General features: G+C 38.9%; 2 protein-coding genes across 8 annotated transcripts in view; one reads left to right on the top strand and one right to left on the bottom strand.

Annotated features, from left to right (window-relative positions):
- Positions 1-464: 464 nt before the first annotated feature.
- Positions 465-8,877, bottom strand: LOC135351083 (receptor for retinol uptake STRA6-like). 6 transcript variants are annotated; one of them, XM_064550004.1, is made up of 19 exons: positions 8,716-8,877; positions 8,194-8,269; positions 7,935-8,020; positions 7,500-7,648; positions 7,043-7,163; positions 6,402-6,465; positions 5,955-6,077; positions 5,722-5,792; positions 5,582-5,634; positions 5,335-5,396; positions 4,234-4,387; positions 2,776-2,851; positions 2,649-2,715; positions 2,438-2,598; positions 2,280-2,384; positions 1,918-2,081; positions 1,508-1,684; positions 1,391-1,453; positions 465-746 (listed from the first exon to the last, which is right to left on the bottom strand). In XM_064550004.1, the coding sequence occupies exons 1-19, from the start codon at positions 8,727-8,729 to the stop codon at positions 598-600; spliced, it is 1,935 nt and encodes a 644-aa protein (XP_064406074.1). In that variant the 5' UTR covers positions 8,730-8,877; the 3' UTR covers positions 465-597. The 6 variants fall into 6 exon arrangements, with proteins under 6 accessions (XP_064406074.1, XP_064406075.1, XP_064406076.1 ...); XM_064550005.1 differs by having other exon boundaries at positions 1,409-1,453; XM_064550006.1 differs by having other exon boundaries at positions 1,436-1,453.
- Positions 8,878-12,544: 3,667 nt separating this feature from the next.
- The window catches only part of LOC135351075 (complement receptor type 1-like), a 61,502-nt gene continuing 55,063 nt past the window's right edge, over positions 12,545-18,983 (top strand). The window contains exons 1-16 of one of the 2 annotated variants that reach the window (XM_064549986.1): positions 12,545-12,671; positions 12,870-12,980; positions 13,088-13,249; positions 13,421-13,546; positions 14,361-14,464; positions 15,190-15,291; positions 15,941-15,984; positions 16,054-16,238; positions 16,403-16,515; positions 16,831-16,910; positions 17,089-17,350; positions 17,453-17,552; positions 17,619-17,659; positions 17,972-18,115; positions 18,229-18,441; positions 18,522-18,674. In XM_064549986.1, the coding sequence (XP_064406056.1) occupies positions 12,622-12,671; positions 12,870-12,980; positions 13,088-13,249; positions 13,421-13,546; positions 14,361-14,464; positions 15,190-15,291; positions 15,941-15,984; positions 16,054-16,238; positions 16,403-16,515; positions 16,831-16,910; positions 17,089-17,350; positions 17,453-17,552; positions 17,619-17,659; positions 17,972-18,115; positions 18,229-18,441; positions 18,522-18,674 (1,990 nt within the window). In that variant the 5' untranslated portion in view covers positions 12,545-12,621. The remainder of the gene's footprint in view (positions 12,672-12,869; positions 12,981-13,087; positions 13,250-13,420; positions 13,547-14,360; positions 14,465-15,189; positions 15,292-15,940; positions 15,985-16,053; positions 16,239-16,402; positions 16,516-16,830; positions 16,911-17,088; positions 17,351-17,452; positions 17,553-17,618; positions 17,660-17,971; positions 18,116-18,228; positions 18,442-18,521; positions 18,675-18,983) is intronic. The other variant, XM_064549983.1, reaches the window with a different exon arrangement.

The raw sequence follows: 18,983 nt of genomic DNA, 5'->3' as shown, positions 1-18,983 counted from the left end.
TCGTGTACAGCCTGCCATGACGTGTACAGCGTAACTTTTTTCCTGGCTACATTTGAATCCATATCAATGTCTCATGTATTGTGCATTACGTTATTTAAAGCACTGTGACTGGAGATAATGTAATCAACACTAAATAGAAACCTGTGGGTAGGTTTTTTAGATGGACAGAAGAATCATATTTTAGTAAAGGCCACTTCAAAGGTTTATTCTAAATAATGTTGATGTAGCTCTAGTTAGCCCATGAAAAGTGAGATTTAAATCAGCGAAGTTAAATTTGCGGAAACATTTCCAACGGTCTTTCCACGAAAACCCTCGAAATATACGGTAATTGCACAGGGGATATCTTTATTTTATTTGCAACAAGAGTACTCACCACAAGCACTGGCAAGGTACGTAAAATAATAGCACTATAGGCTTCGCCTTGTGCCATTGCTTGTTACTCGTGCTATTAATCTCATATTGCACTCTTAACCATACTACACTATTACTTTAATAGCACCTGTAGTGCAAGTAAGAATGTTGTATTGTGAAGATGCTATAGCTAGAACCTTAGACTATATACATAGCTACGCAGAACGATACAAAATAGAGTGTTTATTACTGTGCAGTGTCTTTGTCTTTGTCTTTGTCTTGCAGCTGACTGGCTGTGAGAGGTTGTAGGCTTGGATTACGCAAGAGTGTGTAAGCCACCAGCCAGCGATTCCTGATTCTATGAGATCTGACTTTAGATGGCCTCTCAGATGTATCTATAGAAACAGGAGAAAAGCATACTTGTACATGTATATGGCAGCCACTGGCAAACTTTATATACGAGCGTGAGCGAATTGCGTACCGTATATTACTATAGAGTATTTTGCGGGTGAAAAACCATTGCGAAAATTGTCCCTTTGCGATCTATATATTGCGTTCTGGCAAGGACGATGTGCAGTACTAATTAAGGTTTTGTGATTTATTTATGCGAATTGATTAAAGTTCGCATATGTTTGATGCTCGCAAAACATTCTAGGTATTTGGGTTTTATTAAGATAATTAAGTAAGTGGTTGATTTTGGCATGTATATATGTTTTAACCAATATTGAGGAACAATTCTCTCCTCTCATTGCAAGTTCTAAAAACACAATGTGAAGCTTCAAGTAGAATTCCAAATATGATAGATCTATATGTATGAGTGAAACTTCACAACGTGCTCGAAAATGATGAAGCACCGTAGTGTGCCAAAAGAGCTTGGTGCACAGACCGACAGACAGATAGATCAACAAACAAACAAATTAATGGACTAAGTATATTACAACCACCTATAGGGCACCTTGGATGGCATATATAAAATACCGTTGATTTTTAGTATTATACAGCAGACGAATTTCTAAAAACACACAGCGTAGAAATACACCTTGAGTTTCGAACACACCATACGTCTTTCTTTTTTTCAACTCACGAGAAAGAGTGCTGTTTTCTATATAACAGCTTTACATTAATCCCAACTTATATACTGACAGAAATCACCTACCTTGTACGCCATACGCAAGATCCCTATCGTAAGTTACTTCAGGGGGTGTGGGAATAAACGGAGATCGTCTAGACGTAGTGCCAGTGGTCAGATCTGCCATGAGGCGGACAAAAACATGCACCACGGCGTTGTTGTATGCAAGGTCCACATGGAGAAAGCCAATGTAAGTATTGTGCCCTATGAAAAGAAGTGGGTACGTAGTCATGGCCTGGCCACTAAAAACTACAAGTCAACAGGATTCCGAAATCTCAATGTATGTTTCTTTCCCATAAGCAGACCTTTTCCGACGCAATATTATTTTGCCGACTTCTCTTACCTACATTGTTCTATTTCGTAGGTACTACTTGCAATTGCATGGGATTAACCCAACATTTGCGAGCCAAGCAATATAGCATGTATGTATGTTGTACCTATGTCAAAGGGCTCGAACCCCTTCATAAGGATGACTCTATCCAGCCTTAACATCAGCAACAATCCCATTGTGGCGGAGATGAGAACACGAAACAAGGCTGCGGCCAGTCCAATGATAGTGTTGTAGATGAACAGGACGAACATAAACCATTGAAATATTTTCCTGCATGATAAAATATTGTTGAATTGTACTCCTATATATATATACGTACCTGGAAAAGGACACACCACACTTTGATTATTATTATGTGTGAGCCATGCACACAACACTAGAAAAAGTCCACTAAACTCGAATTCAAAACGGCAACTGTATATATTATAGGGGTGCTACCTGTACCTGTGTGACTATAATTATACTCACTGGTTGGAAATGATAATGAACCGTCCTCCACCACGCTTCAAAAACATTGTCTTGCAAGCAATGACTTGAGCAGCAAGAACAAATCCAATCCAGGCGAGTGGAATCCTAATGACAAAAAAACATTGTATACACTCTAATATCAGTTCCAATCCACTTACAGGATTGAGGCTAAGGCGTGGAAAGCATAATCTGCCATGTACTTGAAGCCAAAAAATAAAAAGATTGCAATCAGACCCAGGATCCACAAGACAAGAGTGTACGACACAAATGCAGCGAGGCAAAAAGCAATTTGATAGCCAGCGTATCTTAGAGAAGCAGCCTGAAATGAACAACTAAGTTAGTCAGTAAATATGAATTCCAAAAACTGACCAATCGAAATGAGGAAAATCCCTTTGATACCACGGTGTTACCCCTTGCTGAAGCTCGGAGACTCTTACTGCATGATTGTGACCATGCATGCATGTGCATTTAGTAATAAATAGAGTAGAAAACATACTAGACGGAGACGACCATATGAATTATCAGCAGAAAACAAATCACCAAGGAAACCACAGGAGACACAGGGAGCACAACTGTCAAGGAAATTTCATCAAGTGCACACACATAAGTTAATTGTGAGTGAGTACATATTAAATTGATTATCTCGAAATACCGTCGTTTCGTTTGGCACAGATTGCTATGCCGAGGGCTATGTAACCATGGTAGCAGAGGATATACGTGAGTGCATATCCTCCGAGTAGGTGTGGTATACCTGACTTATACCACGTGACCGCAGCACTATAATAGGGACCTCCCCTAGCAAAAATTAATTCACGATGCAAACTGCAAAAAGAGCAGATTTTGCTGCCGTTAAAGAGCTAGTTGCATGAGCAAACAAGTTGACCTCTACAGATGCTCAGGAGCTTCTCCATGGTCCAAGCATTGTGCATTTGACGTCCCTTACTGGAGTTGCAAGCTCTTCTTGGATAAAATGTATCCAAACCACGCCCATGGATCCATGGAGGCTTAGCCATCTTGTTGGAGAGTAGCTTCTGTAGTACTGTCAAGCTGGCTCTAAATGAAAAACACCTTGAAAATTGTGCATGCCTGGGGCTGTTTTTTTTCTTTCTATGTATCGTACAGTGACCAATGAGATCAATTAGTGGTGACGTAAGTGTGATATAATAATAGCTTGATCATTACTGCACAAAACTCACCCTGAAATGTTGCCACTCGCTATTCTGTAGTTCCAGCTGCCCCAAAACTAAGTTTTTAATGAGTTTATAACAGCCGGACATAACGTTTTTGTGGTTTGGCAGATGAAAATTGGATTACACTAACTTATAGTGATTCATTTTCCTTAAAACAGAACCACAAAATTATTCGTTGGGATTCGAGGCTATTTTCTGATATGCAGCCACGCGCCTCGCTATTGCGGCCAAACTGCACTGTTCCAAAGGTGACGGGATTAACGAAAGTCTACTGCAATACCGTATTTATATAGGGTATATTTCGAGGGTATATTTCGAGGGTATACATTTTCACGGAAATACCGCTAGAAAGGTTTTTGTCGATTTAATTTTTTTACAGAAAGCAGCCTTTTGCAGCATGCAACATTAAATTCGTGGGTATAAAAATGCTATACATATAGATCCAAGCACTCAAAATTCATAATTAGTAAGTAACGATCACATATCAAAAAGCCTACTACAGTTAATTGTTGAGCAGGCAGATATCAGATGTGACTAATACGATTATCCATTTTACTTCAAGGATACTCCCTGGATAGTTAAGAATCTCAATGGTCGAGCTTGTTCAACCGTATCTAGTCTTAACTATAATCTAAAAAGCTCACATAATAATTAAATGCATGTCAATAATAATAATTATGTTAATGTATGTGGCACTCATGCCAATGTGATACTAAAAGTGAAACTGAATAGCATAATTATAATTATTATAATTATGCACGTACCCAACAGGGACTGTGTGACCTCCACGATTGGATAAAAACCATCAGGAAAACTATTATTTTTGAACCACTGCATAATGTTTGATTTGTTTCCCTCCAGGAATCGTTCCAGCATTGAGAGATAATAGAACAAAATGCCACTCAGAAAGAAACAAATCTGCAAGAACACAATCATGGAATTCTTAAAAGTCCTGGTGCAGCATACATACAATACGTACATGCTTTGCACACGTATGACATGCAGTGGCGGATCCAGACAGGTTCCATGGACTCCATGGAACCCCCCTTTCACACAAGAACACACTGGAGATCAACTTACTAAGCTAGCAACTCAGCTTGAATGATCGTGATCTGTAGTTTAATACTAGGCTGATTTCATAATTGATATGTGGGCAGGCTCTCTAATGCGCATGCTCATTGCTTAGGAAAAGTGATGACTTTAACTGTTTTGGAACCTCCCTCTCAACATTCCTGGATCCGCCACTGACATGTAACTAGTTGCTAGTCTCACGGGCTATATACGTTGAAGGTATGGCCCGCGAACCAACATGGCATGCATAATCTGATTTGATTATTATTTTTAAGGATAATAATTATTATTATGTCAGCACTTATAACAAAATAGAAGCTGTGAGGGCACACTGGAACACTATTTACTATAATTGTGGCTAACTATAGGCTTGTGGCTCTATATATTACTTCCTTTACTTCCTTTATTAGATTCTTCATGTCATAGACAGTTAACTTATACTTCATCGAATTGTACTTGTCACCGGTTTCAGTTGGTCGTTGTCCATCTTTTGGGGTTAGACATTATAATTATTTAATAGGATGTTATGAAACTCTCGTCACCAGCTAGGCTCGTTTTTCATTTAGTACACTGTATAAATTCTTTTCCTGTGTGTTATCTCTTCTATAGGAACTTACGTCATTTTGATTGGCTTAGGTATTAACATATTTTCAGCTGCAGCCTTTTGGATTTGAGATCCTGATTTGTGCTTCGTTATTGTAAACATTCTCTAACTATCTAAGTACTCTAAATCTTCGGTCCCTCACATGTAGAAGCATGGAATGGAATTCTCTACAAATACAATTGATCGATACCTGATAGAGAATTAATGTTGAGACAGTCACTGCTGCAGAAAATCTGAGAGGCAACTTTCGAGCTGAAGAAATCAAGTAACATTCGTACTGATGAATTGAAGCTATATTGATAGCTACAGTGTGCAAAGATTTGGATAATGTAGCTACAGTGTGAATAGTGGAACACATACACCTAAATGTATACATAACATTGTTTGTATGTGTAGCTACGTAGTATAATATATATTGATCAAGTTACAATGCTCACGTGAAAGAGTGCATGGACAGAAAGAAGAGAGACATCTAGAATTCTGAAGCTTCCTGCATGTAGTATGTAACACATTTATACTCATAATTCACAAGTATATTACATTGATCGATGTGATTAGGTGATAAAAGTGAACTTACTTTTTGAAGAGATGTGTAACACACTGTTTGTAATAGTTGTACGTTCGATGGACCCCATTAAGTTGCTCCATCTGTTACCAGTAGTCGATCAGTAAGTGTACACCATACATATATATACAGAATCGTTTTGCGAAAATAGTACTAGTACAATATTCAAAGAAATTAAGATGACTGACACCATAATTTATTAAAAACTACATGCACATGCATACCAAAAGAAACAATCAACTCACTGCTGTGCCAAAGCCCAGCTTGCGACACAAGACACAGTCACGCACAACAGCATAAATGTACCACACGACTATGCATAGGAGCACAAGGTAGATGGGCAGTCTCATGCCTACGTACAAGCCCGTCTGTATCATGTATTGGGACAAAACCAAACATTGAGTGTTAGTTACAGGAATCTTAATAGGGATAGATGGATCATTCACTACATACCGCTACATGCGTATAGTGGGTAATTTTCGTGGGCAAGCTGACCTCGACAAAAATTGTTCTCTAGGCAGGCTTTACCGGAATGCATGTAATACAGTGAAGCAAACAAACTTTTTTAGAACAGAGTGAGTACTCACTCACTCAGGGTGGAATTTGTGGTGTATTTATTTGTAGAAACATGCGTGGGCAAAAGTTGATCTCCACAAGTGTATTGAGCTACATGTAGTCACATGCAGTCTTACAATCACATCATAGCTGATGAAGCCACAAGAGAGGTCAAGGTCCCTCACAATGATATGACAGAGCCTATGGTATGATGAGAGTTGCATGGGCTTTAGCCAGATTAGAGGTTATATATAGTTATACTAATATGAATGTCTCTATAATACAAGATCTGTCTGGGAAAGGTGCATGGGCAATGGCCACCGCTGGATGTTCGCTTGCTAGCTGACTCGTAGGCGTTCATGCCGCTGTGTAGGAATCCATGGTTGTATACAGATAGGTGGGGATCCTTATACAACACTAAAAGTGTAGGATGGCCCTGAGTGTTCCAGTTAGTTTACTTTCGTCGAAGTGGTTACACATGTACACACAGTATCAACTTTGAAAGGCTAATTAAGCAGCTAATGTAAACACTATCAATTAAAGTCAACTTACGAGAGCACTCAGGGCTCACACAATTGGAGCGTCATATTCTGATCTACTGAGGCCAAGCATAATGATTATAGTATTGCAGGTACGAGAACCGGTTGATTTTGATTGGAGTAAAGATTGCCAGCTCCATTTTTATTGCAAGGAACACCCACACAAATGTTCCATTCAACATTAATGTGGGCTACAACAAATTTCCTTATATGGTATATCAATTAGTGTCATTACTTACAGGAATGGCAGGTAGATCAGACCAACTATGTGTCCTACGAGGGGTATTGGAGCGTCTACACACGAGAACAGGGGGAAGTACTTCACCGACACTTCCAGGACAGAGAATACGGGCGTCAAAACTATCAAAGACAAATTTTTTATACTGATTTCAGATAAAGAAATACAAGATACCTACTCATATCTACTTTTGTACAGTATTAAGTCGAATATAATTATACTGGCTGAATAAGCGCCTGGTCTGGATTAAATTCCGGTGATTCAATGATAGTTTAAGGCCTTAAACACGCCACGTCCTGAAACCTCAGTTAGGGAATAAATCTGCCTGGTGTTTATAAATTAGCATGCACAATACAGCAGGGTGGTCTAAAATCAGTGAAAATCCTCTTTGGTTACAAATGATAGCAACACTATGCCTATAAATGCGTATTTAGCAAAGAGTACAGTGCCGATTATACCTGTTTGATAAAAGATGGCTGTATAAGGGTTGGCAGTATGTAACTTCATATGCTGCGTCACCAGAACTATAACAATGTCTCCAGATAGAGCAGCAAAGAGTACGAGGTTGATGATGTAATCAGCTGAGTGGGTGAGCAGGTTCACTGGCCTGTATTACACATGGTAATTGTTATCAACATAATTATAGGCAATTTTTTCATAGTGTAGGCGGTGGTTTTCGGTTTTACAAAGGACTCGCAGATATGTAGTATTATAATTTTAAGTGTTATTAGCTTACGCTAGTTTGTGCATCGATCCTTTGCTTTACAGCATAAATTGCTATAAAAAAATACCATTGCTATTGCGCTGCTGACAGTCATTATTTCAAGGATCATACAAATTCTGATGAACTAGACTACCACAAAAGTTGTGTGTCTTCAGATTACAATACTCACTGTACAATTCCAGGTAAGCTCCAGCACAGTTGCTTACACAGGTTGATTCTCTGGTATGTGAAGCTGAGCCCAATCACTACTAGCATCTGCATACATGTGTGTTTAATTGGCCAAAAGTAAACGCACAGTTAACCTTTTATAGTAGCACTAGATCTATAGATTAGCAATGGTACACGGTACCAGATATAACTAAAGTAGCTATGCATGTTTATGCATGGCACTGAGCGCAACATATAGAGTGTGTGTGATTGATACTTACACCAAGAACAACGCAGACCCAAAGAAATGCACTATCGGCAGTTCCATACTTCGATGTACATACATTGACACTAGAGCTGTGAGGAGAGATGAACAATATTCATGAAACATGTACCATAGACTAGTGCCATGATGATTTCGCAAACATAATTACACCGTAGTTGATGGAATTATACAGCGTCATACATTTTTTGAGACTACGTATATAATATTATGTACAAGAAACAATTATCTATATTAACATCATAATAATAATAATTATGATGCTATTATTATTTCATATAATTATAGAGTGTCGCTGTGATTACATCAACTACGGTATAATATTATATATATGGTATAAGGTAACACGGGTAAATCGGATGCATATTTATATATTATTAGACCTATGATAGATCTAGATTTACTAGATCTAGATTGCTTAGTAGATCTACTCACTGCATGGCAGTTCTAATAATTATAATAGGGCACCCCATGCATTAATTATTTCATTAAAACATGGCTAGATACAAAAGTTAAATACTTAGCAGCCTCCATCACTTCAGATGATCTGCTTGATGACGTTGCCGAGAAAGGGCCACTGGCTGCAGGCTATGATTTCTAGACAACTAATCTAGTAAAGTCTAGACACTATACAGTATACTGACAGTCATATAACTTTAACCACACCACACCTTTGCACACACCCATGCAACTATAGGGTTTCACAAAATTGACTGCATGCAAGTCTTAGGCTAGTTATAATTATATAGACTACTTATACATGCACTTCGGCTTGAATCATGAATACAAGATAGGTGCTCGTATTGTTTGATTGTGTTATGATCCATTGTCTTCTGTATTGACATGCAGACGAAAAGATAAAATCTTCTTCAATGCCAGTTTTAGAAACAATCGTCAATTGTAGTGCAAGCCTCGTATCTCGATACACTTGGTGCAGTTTTTTGAACGCCTCTCTTCAGTTACAAGACTCCATATAGCCTCGATCCCAGGCCGAGTTTTCGCTTTTATAACGGTTAGGCAAACAACTAGGCCTGGTACTAGTTGTCTGCGCATGCGTCAAATTTTCATTGTATTTGTGGTCGGCAAAAATATTTAATAAATCAATAATCGAAATTTGTACACAGAAAATGCACAGAGTGAGTACACACAAAATATGCACATAGGGAGCTGCTTCACAAGGACCTGGGGAGTTGCCAGTTGTGCTGCAGCACGATTACAGTGACCCAGGGCAACTTCAAGATGATTGAATGTCTTCAAATTACGTTTCAACGATTTAGCAGGCTGCTGGACTTCTCTGATTCTAGGCCGTAACTCAGTTAAACTTTGCTTGAGAAAACGTAGATTCTCTTGATGCCTCTGAGCTACCCAGCAACGCTCGAACGAGCAGGTCATACTCCAGTCCTGTAAGTATAGGACAATATTAAAGAAACCAAACACGGTTAAACCCTTACCTTAAACTGTCCAGTCTCGTCCGTTAGTATAGCAAAGAGAAACAATGTTGGGATAGCTGGATAGTAGCCATTGCTCCTGTACAGAGAAGTAGACATTCAAAATACGTGTAGATCTATACATATTAAATTTCTCGTATTAAACAGGTTATAGTGTCATTGTCGACGAGCTGATGATGGCAGCACCAAGTTCTCTAGCTCACACTCTTCACTTGATCCACCATATTAATGATGATACTATAGTCTACCTAGATCTTTAATACCACAACATGAACAAGACTTGATAGCATAGGGCCCACACAAAAATATCTGACCTTAACAAGCTTGACAAAGCTTTATACCTCTTCCCTTGTTGTTCAGTCTTCAGAATAATGTTTTCTAAGCTTCAGAGAAGAGAGAAGCTTCAGCTAAGAGCCATTCCAATAATGATAAAACGGGAACTGACTTCTAGTACACGATAGTACACGAATATAAATGTCACGAAAGTGAACGAGAATATCCATTTGTCAGAATCTGACAAACGACTGACGCATGCGCAGACAACTAGTATCAGGCCTAGTTGTTCGCCTAACCGTTATAAAAGCGAAAACTCGGCCTGGGATCGAGGCTAGACTCCATATGGATGAAGAGAGAAGGAAAGTTTCAGGTTTGTGTGTCCTTGTCCACACAATTTGGAGAAAAATTAATAATCCTTTTGTCTTGCAGTCTTCGTACTTTTGGATCTGCTCGATCTTCACAGGCCAGTGTATTGTATTGTGGACTGTGGCTGTTTGCATGGACATAGAGAATGGCTTTCTATAAGCATGGATAGAAGTATTGATCATCTTGTAGTCTGGCAAGCTCAACTGAGAGAAGCTCTGACATGCCTTCCTCTGTCCCCGTTGGATAAATAGTCAATACAAAATCACCAGCAATATTTGGGGGCACGTTATACATTAAGGGATTTATACTCAAATTCTACTTTGGGTATAAGTTTATATTTGCAAGGGCATTACTGAATCGTATAATCATCACTATTACAGTTACAAGATTACGGCCATATTGTACTCACTAAAACAATAATCTGATCCATGTATATACGGACCACAATAATATAAAAAATCGAGTATCTTAGCTTGCGGTGAAAGTTGTTTTCATGATTATCATCATTGTATGGACTATTAACTCACACATAAGAATTAGTGAGAGCAGTTGCTGTGAGATTGTTCGTGATAAGTGCTGTGAAGTGGCATCAGCTAGTCGTGAAAGCTCTAACACGGGTGTGAGAAAGAGCTAGTTGCCTTTTGGAAATGTTCCTTGGCTCGTTTGAGGGTAAAACATGCAATGGAGCACGCTCCTGGGTGTGGGAGTTTCCTGAGAAGATTGAATACTCTCAAGACTATCATTTTCTCTTCTTCTTTTTTCAATGATTGTCGACTCAGATCTAATGAGTTCTCGTTGAGTAAGCTAAATCGAGATGTCTGCAGACCTAAAAAGCACTTGGCAATGAATTTGCCCTGGTGTTTGTGTTCAATGTTAGGAAAAACTGACTTACTTCTATCTGTTGGTTGTAGTGAGCCCCAAAGCCATATTCTTCACTATTTCTCGGGTAATTCGAGAATAATGGTTGCTTTTCTGTGTCTGCTCATTGATGGAGTGCATGCAATCTAGTCTCATGAATCAGCCGCACCTTTGGTGTCCCAAAGGTGTGGCTGTTTCTAGAGATCTAGGGAATTTCAGTTAACATAGACCTATACCTTCAAATATCTGCCTAAAAGGAGTCAGGTATACCTTTTAACAATAGATCCGCTCTTTGTTGAAGGCTTTCCAGGCTGCCATTATCATTCTCACTCAGTTTTCAAAGCTGTTGCTATCAAAAAAGGGCAATGTCTTGGTGAATGAGGTTAGATGGTTATAGTGTTAATCCTCATGCAGCCATCGAGCATTAGGACATAAAGGCTCATGCATGTATAACCATTCTATACAGAGCTAGTTGCCATGCAGTTCAACCCAGGTCTTCACAAGGTTCCAGTCCTATGCAAGCTGTACAGAGAATTCGAAGCAAGAGGTGTGTATATATCCTTTAGGAGTTTTTCTTGGAGGTTATAAAATAAAATCCACACAATTTTTCCACATGCATCTTCTTCTTCTATTATATAGAGAATCAGCAATGTATATACATCTAGATGTGATCATTGCTTTATACGCTTCACGACGTCACTCAAATTGTTGTGAAGGGATGGCTTGGCCCAAGCCATCCCTTCACGGCAATTTGCCAAGCCTTGGGGCCAAGAGAACTTGACTTAAGCGATAATTGACCTGTCATTACAAAATGCCTTTAAAAACAGGTCACTAGAACTGAAGAGTGAAACTATGCACATGCAGATTATCTAATGCTCATGCCCAAGACTATAGCTCCGACACATGCATGTAGATCTATATAGGTCTACTACTACATGTCAGAGATCTAGATCTGGATCCTGATCTATAGCCACACCTTTGTCCTTTACAAATAACATGTACTTGCATGTGTAAAATTATAATGGCAGTTGTGAGCAGAGGTATAGACATCTAGATCTAGTATAATTATTACGTTCTGAGAATGTGCATGCATGTGTGGTCACTGCAGTGCTCACATCTAGATTTATAAAACATGAAACTGTGTATAGAGCCAATTAGATGTGGACTGTTTTATAAGTGTTCAAATTTAAATCTAGTTTCATAATCTAAATAGCAATCTGTGGATTCCGAAGGCCATATTTGTGTAAGGGACATTTTCAGAGTTATCGGATACCACTAACAGCATGCCACTGTATCCATGTTGTTACAAATTCCTCTTTTGTGTTTGCTAACAAATATCCAGGATGTCCACATGATTGGTATGAATTGCTCTTGCATAGCCCTGTTTAATAAAGCCTGCATGTGTATTTGAAATTAGTGTATAATATTATAGTCAGTGCAACTGCATTGGTGGAAAAACTGGATAAAGCTCCTCAACAATGACTGTCATTGCTGCATTTTCCTTGATTTTTGTATGCTTGATTTCAAGGTATATATATATGTGTATCTTTAGCATAATTATTTGTAATCATTGTAATCTTAAAGCCTCGTTCTTTATAATGTAGTCTCCTTCCTGCATGACATGCATGCATGGTTTACTGTTGGTGCATAATTGTATGTCAGTGTGAAGTCAGATCAGTGACTCCTTTAATATGGTCCACTTTATTTCATTTCCCTCGTCATGCAGCTCTTCCTCACAGCCCCGGTTTGGAAGACCACGTGGCTGCCTTTTAAACAGACTGGATGTCCTTAATTGTACAATTGTGAATACAGCCCGCACAGATGTTCCACAACCAAAGTATGTTGAATTGCATTTGATAGAGAGCATACTTTAGTGGTCGAGTTGAGTTAGATTTTCTGAAGGAATTCATGTATTATACTTTAACGTCTATCTATGTCCTCCAGTCAGTATGCTATCTATACCACAAGAATACGTGGGAATCGAAACTCCAGAACTTGCGTGATTCGAAGCAGAGATGACATTGTGCGGCCACTCGATACAATAGGAGGAGATCCGCGCGTTTACTACCTCTTCTCACCAGGGAGGTCATTGGCCAACCCAACAAAGTTAGTGTGCATGTTCATTTACACACACCTATTACAACGTATAGCATGACTGCATGTAGAATGTATATGCATCACATATAAGATAATTTATATGAACACATGCATGCATGCGCGCCAGGAGTGCATCGAATATACCTATTAACGGTTGATCATGAGCTGATGTTTTTGCAGTTATGGCAACCAGTTTCTAATGAAGTATAGAGTGCAGTGTCCGGATAATCATTTTGCTTTCTTCAATCTCACATCTCTGGAAATTGAGGAGCCGATATGCGAGGATCGTAATTTCCCTCAGCCAAGGTGTGTCAATATACTTATTAGCCAGAATGTCATAAGCATAAACTATGTGATTGTAACTACTGATAGTTAGGTCAGTTTTATTGGTCTGCGTGTGCTTCTATGTGCATAGTGTTCTCCAAACAAAGTATGGTATGCCAGTTTTGCCTTATCCGATTTAATGTAACACTTTCTAAAAATGTAGCACCTTTAGTTCCATACATGTACATGATTCATGAAATGCATACTACGTATACCATTTAGTTGGACGTAGATAACTATAATTATTATTATATTGCAGGGAAAATTTTATTGATTGCACTAAGGAGTACATGCAATAATTGGTATCTATTTAATGTCGCTGAATTATGCAGACGTTTGAGTTTGAAATAGAGTTATCCAATAACTTATAAAATGCACAAGAACATGCAACGGCATAACTGGCATAATTTAAGTATATAGGCACAAGACAAAGGTAGTGGACCTGCAGAGGCTCCCATGCATACACAAGAGAGCCGCCTGGAGCGAGCCTCTATATAACTATAGCTATAGATACAAAGAACAACAATCATGAAACAACAACAAACATGCAACTATATTAGTATAAGCAGAAATCACGTACTAACGAACAGCACCACGTCACAGAACTCATACAAACAATCACAATAACAGTAACAGGAAGCATAGTTAACCATACAGGAACTATGGTAATCTAATTTTACAAAAAACTAACACGTACGTATTAGACTATCAAATATCTCAATGAATGGTATTTACATGGTGAACAGACCAATGCAACTGTTTGTGTGAAATGATTGATACATGTTTTATTTTGTAGGTGCATCGATTCCCTCCAAGTGAGCAGAGGTGGAGGAGGGTTTGGCTTTATTGAAACCTGTGGCACCAACATTCCCAGTGAACTAGCATCTTCGCTTGATTCTGGTAGGTGTATACATCCACCTCATGAATCTCAAGCTGTAATGATAATAATTATACACTGATTCTCGCTTAAAAGGCAGGTTTAAAAATCTCCTACTAAAAAAGTTGTCCCCAGTAAGCTTGACCCAATTTGCATGCCATGCATTTAAAGCAGTACGACCTATAAATTATTATGATAGTTATACACTTTAGCCTAGATGAGGCACTGCTTTAGTATCTCGAGCGTGTTATGTATATATAACAATTGTCAGATCTAGAGTGTAAATACACCACACTTACATCACTACTCTATTGATCAACAGTTGTAAGACATATAAAATAACAGGTGTATAATGCAAGTTTTTTATTTGATAAGTCTTCCATACATACCCACATTTACCACCAGTCCACCATGTGTCACACCACAACATTCACCTCTATCCTGAGCAACTCTTTGCATGACAGCTGCGAAGTCCTGCTCTTTTTGCAGTAGCACCGTGTATTCGATTGTTGCTAGGGGAGGTCCTTTTTTACAGTGCTGCTGTGACATGGCATAATTCAGATACCAAACCCATAATAATTATATGGACCCCATATTTTGTCCACTACATATATTGTGGTTACATACCCCTCGGCGACTCTTGCCCTTCATTCTGAGATGTACATTGTGTGGCATTGCATGCACATACATGCACATCACGTATATACTTAGATTCTTTGCTCATTATAAGAATGCACTTTAACTGCAGGTACTATTGAGGTAATCCTGAGGACCAGTGACAGGGGAAGGTTTCCTGGGTTCTCGGCCACTGTAGTGTGTGTGAGCACTGACTTACTAGCAATGACTGGCAGTAAGTGAATCCTATAGTTACCTTAAACCAGCATACACCTTAAAAGTTGACCCCCCTGACCCCATCGGACATACCCCTGGACAACCACATTGGGCCTGTGAAGGAGGCTATTCATCTACAAGAAACAGCCAGATTATAATCATAATGAGTCCCCAAAATTACAGTTTTAAGTAGTGTAATCAAGGGCGTATAAAAGAAGAGAGGGCATGCAACTCCCATATGAGCAGAGTTCAAACGTGGGGGGAGGAATGTGTGCATTTGCATGAAGTGCCAAAAATAGAAATTTTGAGCTCTGCTAGCTACGTGTACTGATAGTGGAGTTGCATGCCCTCTCTTTTTTTATACGCCCTTGGTGTAATTATGTTTCAACCAGTGTTACCGTATATACAATTACGTTATACTTACATCATAGGACACTGTTCGTAAATTTCTTGTAAGGGGACGTCCAGGCATGCACACTAAATAAGTTTTCTGTGTGTGTAATGGTATAGCAGCTCAGGAGCCTATAACATTAGGAGTAAAAAGGAATCCATGCATGACCATTGTACATGCATGTACAAGCAGTCTGCTAGTGAATTCATAAGTCAAACTCAGGCTAGAAATTAGATTAACACATTCTTTAAATCTTGCTTATACTACTACCATATAGATGATAACAGTGGAGGACAAGGCTCTAATTCACGACAATTGTTTGTAAGTTGGCTGCTCCAGAGATATATCAATAGTACATCACTGTGAATCGTGTATTAATTATATGCCCAGAGTGCCAGAGTTACGCGTCAAGTGGAGTATGTTAAGCGAATGAAGAGAAGCACTCTCAGTTTGGAGGATGCCACAACCCTGGCCTGCAGTGTGGATGAGGTTAATGTTCCTTTTAATGGTGGCATCACGTACGTCAACAGAGTGGTCACTATTCTTGACATGACGAACATGGCAGTCATACGCAGGTGCAAAATCTAACGTATATATAAAGGGTCAATAAAATTATGTATTTCTGAATTAAGAAGTGTTCATAGAATGTAGCTATTGATCAGTATTGCTATTTTAAGAGTTACGTACGTACGTAAGTTACTTAAATGAAATGCTCAAATTCTCAAATTCCCCAAAAAAGGTTGCCATCACCCATCAACAAGCTGGTAGTCATAGATACCAACGGTACCCAGCTGGAATTCATTCGTGAAGCTCCACTGACTAACGATTCTGTCACAATCTTCTCAGGACCTGGTTAGTGGTAGTATAAGTATGGTATAGTACGATAATACCACCTGATTTGTGAATTGTCTGCATGGTTACTAATATTGGCAAATAGAAGCCATGTATGCAAGGTGTAAGACTTCAATTAAGACACTTGTTTGCTTTTATGAAATGCATAATTATATCAACTTCATAATTTGAGGTAATGTCGGTATGACATTGATTTTCATTCGGTGTTCTGACACATGAGTGAAGCATTATAAAATCTACTATGACTTGAGGGTACTATGAAGTCGGCATATATATACCCTAGTCTTTAGAGTACTATCCCTTCAATCGATGCAGGTCCATTAACTAGAGCTGGAGTGTTTGTCTTCTTCACATCATTTACGACCCTCCCTGAGTTGGGGAACACACCACCGGAGGTTAGTCATCACAATTCATTTTTGTTTGAAACCATTTGCGTTTGATGAGAGGTCTCAAAGTACTTCATTACCCTACCATTACGTACTAGCATTACGTACTTGCACTACAGTATGCAGTATTGACAAGTCCCTTTCCAAAATACATTTGTAACGGTTCCTTCCATGTGCATGCTGACAGGCTGTAATCCCTGCTGCTCGCGTGGCGGATGTCACTGGTATCCTCCTGGCTGCACATTCGAGGCTGGCACTTGAGGGTAATGGTGAGGCCTTAACCCTCGATGAGTTGGAACCACCCCCCATTGACTTGGACGGCCTCGGAATAGAGGACGATGATACTGGAGATAATGTTACCACAGCCAATCCTCGGTTTGCAAGACATACTCCTGAAAGATCTCGTCGAATAAGACGTTTAACTGAGAACATACAGCCTGTGCAATGCAGTGAGTATCCGTATCCTGCTAATTTTCCTTCAATATTATATCTGTATTAAGTATTGCATCTACTGTGCCACAAACTGTATACTTTTTGTGTTGTATATACAGACTACACTAACAATGATGTTGGGCTTGCTGTATTGAATCAGATGACAATCAACCCCGTCCTGATCACTATTATAGACGTAATATTCAACTGCACAGAGAGGCAAGTATATGTAGTGTATGTATGTATGTGATGACTATACTGTGTTTGCTTCTGTATATCGTGCAGGGAACAGCCAGGAAGAATTCAAGAGATTATTGAAAGCATCGGTAAGGGTCTTTACCTGAGTACGTATACATTATAGATATCACTGACAAAAGGTGATATATAGTTGAGTGTGTTTTATAGTTCATGATCATAATTATGCTTCCTGGTATCTGCTGTGGCTGCATTAATTTGTAATTTCATCATTGTTTTTTACGTGGTATTACATAACAAACCCCCCTCTCTATAGTAACACCTTCGAAATATCTCTCAGGGTAAGCTTTCTTTTTTTTATACCACGTATTAAAATCAACGTTAACTATATATAATTATAGCTAACAGCTATAAGTGAGTTTTATTTAGACTCTCCTTTCCAGCCATTGACTTTCGATTCACCCAAGATGAGTACTTGGTGAGAGAGGATGTGGGGAATGTAACAGTTTGTCTGGAAATAGCCACTGAGGGGTTTTTACCCAGAGATGTGGTTGTGAGTCTGGTCACAGTAAACGGAAATGCTACAGGTATACTATAACATGAACTTCTTTCGCGTCATGCATGTTGTGCTTGAATATGGCTAAAATCTACAATTAGTTATGCGTATATCGTAAACAGTTTTTTTGACATTTCTTCTCAGAACCTGAGGACTATAGTTTTGTAAATACCACCTCGACGTTTTTCAATGCCACTGCTCAAGGCGGGCCAGGATCTCTGATGTGTATCCAGATAGATATATTCAATGACAATCTGATAGAGTTTGACGAGATGTTCGTGGTGACAGCTGACTCACCTGATCCCAATGTTAACACCACCTTTATCATGGCCACTGTCATCATCTTGGACGAGGATGGTGAGAAATGATAGGGTGTGTATTTCGTAGGCTGCATGGGTATCCTGCAATGCATAACTTCTGTGGTTTTGTTTATGCAGTAATGTTCCAGATCACTAATTCGCCAGGCTCATTCACAGTCACTGAGACTGCTAGTACGCTCGCTGAATCCATTGTTGTGTCACTGCTTGTGGGAACTCTACCCTTTCCAGTGGAGATTGTCCTTAATGACATTGGAACAGCCAAAAGGAGTGGTAAGAGATTCTTACGTATTATATATATGTAAATGGATTTGTGTGTATCATTGAATGGGTTAAGTTTTCATTCAACTAATAATTCTAACGCTTTACATGGCAGCAATCAATCATAATTAATTACATTTGAAAATATCAGGGACACCAAAAAAACTTGAAATACACGAACGTATAGCTATAGGATCCTTGCCTGTTTTAAATGCGAGTGTGTACTTTGAAGTACAATGATTATGTATATAATTATATAAGTCGTCACGATAGTTCAGATAATTCATACAAATTGCTCTAGTAATGTTCTATCATTGGCCA

Source organism: Halichondria panicea, chromosome 17, assembly GCF_963675165.1.
Source record: "Halichondria panicea chromosome 17, odHalPani1.1, whole genome shotgun sequence".
NCBI classification, from domain to species: Eukaryota; Metazoa; Porifera; class Demospongiae; order Suberitida; family Halichondriidae; genus Halichondria; species Halichondria panicea.
The sequence above is the reverse complement of the archived record's forward strand: the minus strand, read 5'-3'. Positions and strand labels throughout refer to the sequence as shown.